Source organism: Clupea harengus, chromosome 16, assembly GCF_900700415.2.
Source record: "Clupea harengus chromosome 16, Ch_v2.0.2, whole genome shotgun sequence".
NCBI lineage: Eukaryota > Metazoa > Chordata > Actinopteri > Clupeiformes > Clupeidae > Clupea > Clupea harengus.
Genome location: NC_045167.1, coordinates 13,273,282 through 13,280,781, shown reverse-complemented (window position 1 = coordinate 13,280,781; position 7,500 = coordinate 13,273,282). Strand labels below are relative to the sequence as shown.

General features: G+C 43.5%; 1 protein-coding gene across 5 annotated transcripts in view; it reads right to left on the bottom strand.

Annotated features, from left to right (window-relative positions):
* The window catches only part of col7a1l (collagen type VII alpha 1-like), a 41,564-nt gene extending 37,432 nt beyond the window's left edge, over window positions 1-4,132 (bottom strand). For all 5 annotated transcript variants that reach the window (XM_031583165.2, XM_042710073.1, XM_031583161.2 and 2 more), the window contains exons 1-5: window positions 4,025-4,132; window positions 3,784-3,943; window positions 2,732-2,825; window positions 1,558-1,731; window positions 569-735 (exon numbers count right to left, since the gene is read on the bottom strand). In XM_031583165.2, the coding sequence (XP_031439025.1) occupies window positions 569-735; window positions 1,558-1,731; window positions 2,732-2,825; window positions 3,784-3,943; window positions 4,025-4,071 (642 nt within the window). In that variant the 5' untranslated portion in view covers window positions 4,072-4,132. The remainder of the gene's footprint in view (window positions 1-568; window positions 736-1,557; window positions 1,732-2,731; window positions 2,826-3,783; window positions 3,944-4,024) is intronic.
* Window positions 4,133-7,500: the final 3,368 nt, after the last annotated feature.

The following is a 7,500-nucleotide window of genomic DNA, read 5'->3' as shown; positions in this document are numbered from 1 at the left end:
TACTAAAGATCTTTCGTAAAATAACAATTCCAGGAACCATGGGGTTATCAATTTGATTTATTAGCTAATTTAAGGACATACTGTACTGATGTTTGCACTGTTATTGTATGACACATACCATAAACACTTCAGATCCGTACTATGACAAATTCTCTTGAAACATCTGCTGAATTTCAATTCCCAATACACACATCACACTGCAGTCCATATAAAACACACGGTACAGAGAACCATATGAATGCTCTAACACCTTTGCTGAAATTAAAAATGCTAATAATTCTTCATGGGACATGACAGGACTACAGTAAGTTTAAGATTGAAGTCTGGGTCAATGATTGAATATTTTTCAGCAGCTTAACTAATACTAGAGCAGAACCCTTTCCCTGGTCTAAGGCATTTTACCATCAATGCTGACCCTTTCAGCAGGTTAAGAGTGGTGAGTAGTAGAGTGGTAGTTCATCTCTCTCTCTTTCCCTCTCTCTATTTGTCCCTCTCTCTTCTGTCACCATCTGTTGTTAGGTCTCCTGTGCAGTGGAAGTAAGTCCTCCGTCCTCTCCGGCTTGCTCACCTGTTTCTGCTGAGGCGAGAGCAGGTGTCCCTTCAGGGAGAGCGGGCTAACCAGCAGCCTGTAGCCCGTCACGTCTCCGGTGGCTGGACTCCAGGTCAGCCTAAGGGAGCTGTAGGCCAGCTCACTCACCTGCAGGTCCCTCGGCCCCACGATCACTAAAGCCTCCGCTGCAGGGAGAGGGACAGGAAGGGAGGCAGGGAATAGGGAGAGAGGTAGGGGTGGAGAGACACAGACAGACAGACAGAGAGAGAGAGAGAGAGAGAGAGAGAGAGAGAGAGAGAGAGAGAGAGAGAGAGAGAAAAAGAGAGTGATAAGGGGGATATTCATGAGAGGGACAGAGATGGAGTGAGAGAGAAAGGGAAAGTGAGACACAGACAGACAGAGTGAAAGAGAGAGAGAGAGAGAAACAGGGGGATATTAATGAGAGGGACAGAGATGGAGTGAGAGAGAAAGGGAAAGAGACACAGACAGACAGAGTGAGAGAGAGAGAGATACAAAAAAGGGATGAGGGTGATGATAGGAGGTTAATGACAGGAACTTTACTTAATGACATGTTCACAAGCACAGTAATATGAATATGCAAAGAGGTCCGCTTTCATTTCAGACATCAAAAATAAACTGCTTTTATTCTCTATTTATCTAGAAAACCAACGTCATCACCCCACTGCACTGTGTAAATCTCATAAAAGTGCCAGTGAAGAGGTCATATCTCAGGATCCATAGTCAAACATTAAACATCAGAGGGTAAACAGCAGGAAAGTCTCATTTATGGAAATCAGAAAGTTTGATTTGATTTTGAGCTTGATGTTTCAAATTTTCATATCTCAGGTCTATAAATAGTTGTTCTTTTTGACCGAGAGATGAAGAGTGAATGCCACAGTTTTTGAATATGAATGTGTCTGTGCCAACTTGTTCATCATTTAACTTCATGTGTGTGTGTGAGTGTGAGTGTGAGTGTGTGTGTGTGTGTGTGTGTGTGTGTGTCTGACCTGGTTGCCTCTTTGTGACGGGTCGAGGAGGTTCGGAGGCGCTGAAGCAGACCCTGCGTGAGAGCCGGAGCAGCAGGTCGTCCAGGTAGGAGAAGTCTGCGCTCATCAGGAGGTGCTCCTCGTACGGCTCCGTCACCATGCGTCGCAGCTCCGTCACGTCCGCGTTTCTCACCCCTGCAAAAACACAGCCTCTCTTAGACCAAAGGCTCACTCGCTATCTCTTCATGCCACAGCTAGAGAAAGCAGTTTTTGGCTACAATTGTATAAAAGGTTTTCATAAACTTTGATAAAAGTTTCCATTTTCATAAACTTTGAATACACTTATTTGAAATCCTTGAACACAGGGGTCTTTTAATCATAATTCACACTGGACGTACTACATAATGCAAGTGTTCTCGAGCACACAGTCCAAAATTTCTCCACTCATTTGCTTGGAAGAGGGATGAGCTGCTGGACTAATTGCAGCCTGTCAGAGCATGAATGACTGATCCCACACTGCTCCCAAAAGAAGAGATGCCAGAGCAGAAACAGAGAAGAACTACATATCAAACACAGCATCTCCTGTTCGGTGCCTGTGTCTCGGAACAGTGAATGATGACTTCAGACACACACACACGTCAGGCTACATGAAGCCACTCACCTCCACACACACACACACACACACACACACACACACACACACACACACACACACACACACACACACACACACACACACACACACACACACACACACACACACACACACACACACACACACACACACACGTGAGTCAGGGATGAGTTAAGCTTGGGGTGATTTATCTGGCCCTCTTGGGGGAAGATTGATTGGACAGTCATAACTTTGCGTGTGGGAGGGGAGGGGGGGTAGACTGGTGGGAGGCGGTGTTGGGGGGATCCTATGAAAAATTACAGCAATTAGTCCGCTGCTGGCTAATGAGCTGTAATTATTTCAGCGCTCTGGGTGTCAGGCTGAGACCAAGAGAGAAAAAGAGAGAGATAGGAACAGAGAGAGAGATGCTTGAGGCACATGGACAAGGCGCACACCTGCTAGGGCATGAAAGTGCACATATGTGCATAACCTACTTACACAGAGCATACAAATGACAGTGCTGCTTTGTGGCCACTATGACAAAAGTGATGGATTTACTGATGATAAAAGTGACGTACTTACCCACGGCAAAGAGTGAGATGCCACTGTCTCTCACTGCATTCGCTGGCCCGTCAATGGCATCATCAGATCGGCCATTGGTTATAAGAATAGCGATCTGAAAATTGTCCGTTGAAGAAACCAGTTAGTGTATAGATTAGAAAGTCATAGATTAGATAGTCACTCTATACGTTTGCATGCGTAATAAAGTAACGAACGTCACAGCAATGCCTAGGAGTTCACTAAGGGTCACTCAACAAAATCGATATTTCACTCTATGCAGTAGCATGTGAATGCATTAGCCATAATCTTTGTGCCCTTGAAGATACTTGACATGTTTTAACGCAGAGTATTACATTCATAATTGAACCACGCAGTGAGTTATCCCTGGGACCCCAGTCTCGTGCACGCACACGGGAATGATAATACGGCCAGTGATGAAAAATGTACTCGTGGTTCGTCTGGAGTTCAGGTGCAATAAATGGCGTTAGATTCATTAGCATTCATACTGGCCCTGTAGCTGCGATGTGGTATGTTCTCAGTATTACCTCCGACGTTTCTGCATATTTCGTGCAGAGAGAACGTCTCTTCCTCCACGTGCATACCCATCTCATTTACACATCAGGTGTTCCGCAGTAAAGGACAGGGTGGAATTTTAATGATGGCTTTGTTTTTTTGGGAGGGTGGGGAAGGAGTGCGAGATGCTGTATTGTAGCTCAGCCCAGCATGGTGCCGTGCTCAGCACAAGAGCTTTGATGCCTGTGTGCCGAGATCTCAGGGGTGCACCACAGCCATACCAGTATGAGGCCATGCTTTTTGTTCCTGGCATAAAGTTTTGGTACTAGGAATATCCGAGAAGGTGACCAGAAGTACGAGAGTCTAAACAGAACGACAGAGTTGCTGAAAGAAACTCACAAAAGTAGGGTACATTAGCTCCTTGTAGGGAAGGACACTGAATTAAGATAGACGTTTCCATGGTGAACTCGTAGAAAAAACAGGGCTAAAGCTACCGGCAACCGAACAGAACTAGGACACTTAATAATGTTCTGTTAGTGTGATATAAGTGGAAACTTTACCTTGGGGGTGTTGTCCCTGGCTATGGAAGGCCCAAAAACAGACTCAGCGAGGAACTCCAAGGCCTCCCCAGTGCGGCTGCCACCTCCTTCGTAGGGCATCTCCTCTACGGCCCTCAGCACCTCGTCCAGGGTCGAGTAGTCCGTCAGAGCGATGCGCATCCTGGGGAGAGAGAGAGAGAGAGACAGCTTGTCAGCCCTGGGGTTAATGGGGCTCCCCTCAGTGCCGCACTTTACAACTCACACCCAGTTGGCTGCTAATCTGGGCCTGATCCTGCTGTCTGGATCCATTCCAGCTCTAGGACACTGATGTATAGGCTTAAGGGAGGTTTAAAATAGTGGCAATATACGCAAAACCGAAGACATTTTACCCCAGAATGTTGCTATTTAAAGCACTACTGGATGACCCTGTGGTCTGAGCTTCAAACACTGAAGGGCACTGCACTCCATAGCCTGAGACATACTTATATTCCTGCAGTATGTTAAGCGTCTTTGAGAACTTTGAAAAGCGCTATATAAATGTGATGTATTATTATTATCATCATTATTACAGTGCATGAAATGCCCTGTATTCATAGTTTTCACGTGACGTCAGAATGACCAGCTGGCGGGCAAGAAAAGCATTCCACAGCTGTCTAACACTGGAGTTTATACAGGAACCGACCACCTTTCATTCAAGATAATTTAATATCTCCGCTTTAACATTGTCTGACAGGTAGTAAAATGCTAGACAGTTGTTGCTCGGTTGGCTGTTCAAATCGGCGAGGAGACAAGCCCGGATTTAGTTTTTATCACATTTAAAACCCGCCCACATTGCTGCCAGCTGATTGTAGACGTCTTCTGGGTTAACTTTTCTCGGACACACAGTAAAGTAGCCTTACTTTTGGAGCTGGCAATAAAATCAGTCACCCTGTTCAGGTCGCCTCATTTATCAGAATAACTACCTAAAACGGCAATAGATCAAGTAATAAAGTCAAGAAACAAAGCATCAACACAATTCAAATTGATTACCCGGTTTCTGCTCTGAGATTGCGACAAGTAGCCTACCTAAGCAAGTAGGCTAGGCTAGTGTATTTTGTCATCCAACTGGTAATACTACAATGCCAGTATGAAATATATGGGAAGATAATTTAAGTTGTCATTCGCCAGACCAGGCGTTCGTACTTGTTTAAACCAGGAAATTGTGTCAAATGATAAAGAACAGCGTTGGGTAGGCTAAAGGCTGCTAGCTAACAGCAGGTAGCTCGCTAGCTGGTAGCTAGCTATTGTTTTCACCTTCCAGACGACAGCGTTGTGAACCCATCCACTTCTGACAATTAAATAACTATCTGTGCTTTTGTAGGCTTTCAGTTATTGAGATGTGTAGGGGGAAGTTTTTTTTCTATTAGATAGATGTAAATATCTCCACACTGGAGCTCAGGCAGGGACTTCGTCGAGGTTAAAGAAATAAAAATGTCAGCGGGTGCAGTAAATGGATCACAAACTCCTAAAATTGTATTTTTTTCTAAATATCTCTGTCTGGCTATAGTGGTATGGTCTGTGGTTCATGGCGATCTTAGTTGAGTAGGACACTGCTCGAAGTTGTCCACCGTTTAACGCCATTTTCGCTGTTTCGCTGTTCTTTTTGCCCGCCAGCTACCTATTGTAGTCACGTGACTGAAAACTATGAATTGTTATTCCTAGGCTTCTTATACTTCTTCTTCTTCTTCTTCTTCTTCCCGACTTCTGCGATTAATTCAGCTCGAACCGCTTAACGTAGAAACTTCGTTCAAACTTTGTCGCGTAGGTCTTGTAAAGGACACTTATGCTATGTATTTTTCTGAACTTTATACTTTTTAAGATATTAAAGAAAAACTAATACAAATTTTCCCATTGACTTACATTGGGCCATTATGACATCATAATAGGGGAATTAAACTGGCTTGCACCTGTGCTTCACTGACACCTGCGCCAAGGTTCCAAGGCTCCTCTTCTCTCTGTCCCTCTCCATTCAACTGTATAACTAGGAATATTGACACCTTCCATACTCTACTTTTCTTTCTCTCCATCTTTCTCTTTATCTCTCTGTCTACTTTCTCTCACACTCCATCTTTCTGCTTCACTCCATTTTTCTCTCCTTCTTTCAATATTTTCCCTCTTCACTTTCTCTTTATCTCTTTATCTAGAGCCACTCTTGTTCACTCTTTGTTCCTTTCTTCTTTCCTTCTTCCACTCTTCCTTCCTTTCTTCACTCTTCTTTCCTTTCTTCTTCCCTTCTTCCACTCTTCTTTCCTTCTTTCACTCTTCTTTCCTTTCTTCTTTCCTTCTTCCACTCTTCTTTCTTTTCTTCTTTCCTTCTTCCACTCTTCTTTCCTTTTTTTCTTTCCTTCTTCCTATCTTCTTTCCTTCTTCCACTCTTCTTTCCTTTCTTCTTTCCTTCTTTCACTCTTCTTTCTATTCTTCTTCCTTTCTTAACTTTTGCATTTCATGCACTGGTATTTCCTTCAGGAAATGCATTTTCTAGTTATTATTATTATTATTATATAAATTAATGGTCGTGTGGGTTACATCACAGCGGAATTAAAAATGGAAAAGAGCCAGTCAGTCAGTTTAATGCATGAGACCTTTTGTTCTGCCTCCGTGTAGAACTTTAGCTTTTCAGTGTTACACTGACACTAATCGTTGTTTGATGTCATACATCATAGACTCACTGACGTGACAGATGGTAAGATGATATGTGACACCATAGGCTTGTGGGACTTTACAGGAGAACACTGATATGCTCCATCTGAGGTCAAGATTCACCAGTTTCTACCTTTACAAAACCCTTGACAGCACAGACTCCTGACTCATATATTGACAAGCACTCCCAGGGTAGGTAGATAAAGGTCATATGGTAATAGTTTTATGACCTTACTATGCACATTGCATACCTTAGCAATAGCTCCAATATCATACCTGTCATACAAAGTTACTCAGCTGCTATTCTATCACATCCACCAGCATATTTCAGCCATGCAAACTGATCTTACCTTGGGGTATCGGAGTAGATGGTGACCCCAAGTCGAATACCTTCCTCCCCCAGCGTGTTGTCTTGGAAGGCACGCATGAAAGAGGATATGAACTCCTTCACCTGCTGGAAGCTAGTGGGGCCCACAGACCATGACTCGTCCACAAGGAAGACGATATCAGCAGGCATAGCTGTGTGACACTCTGCAAAAGGCATACAGAAGAAACAGTTGTTTTTGATTTGTGACAGCCATTTTGTACTGGCACTATATACTTCCATTTTCTCATTCATACAGCCCTATATCAATCATTCAAGCTTTTTTCACAAACAATTATTGTTTCAAGCATTGCTGAAAGGAGATTCTCAGCCGTAATGACTCCTTGAGTTCAATACCAACCTAAAGCTCTTTTTCTATGACAAGTTTCAAAGTATCTACAGTTATGCTATACTAATATAACCATGTAAAAAAGGATTTTGTGATATATTGTAATATATGTATGTCTGGTCTGAATTTCATCCAGAATGAATGTCAGTCTTCATGCACATCTCCGAGGCCAGTGGATTGGGTGTAGTTTGTTCTGCTACCACTTGATGGCAGTCTAACCCTGGTAAGAAAAAGCTCCTGGCAGCTGGACTCACCTTAGGGAGTTGCCAACAGCACACACTCAATGCACCACTTTCCTAATAAAACAACAGCAAGGCCTAATGCTTAGAATTCCAATAAGAGCTGT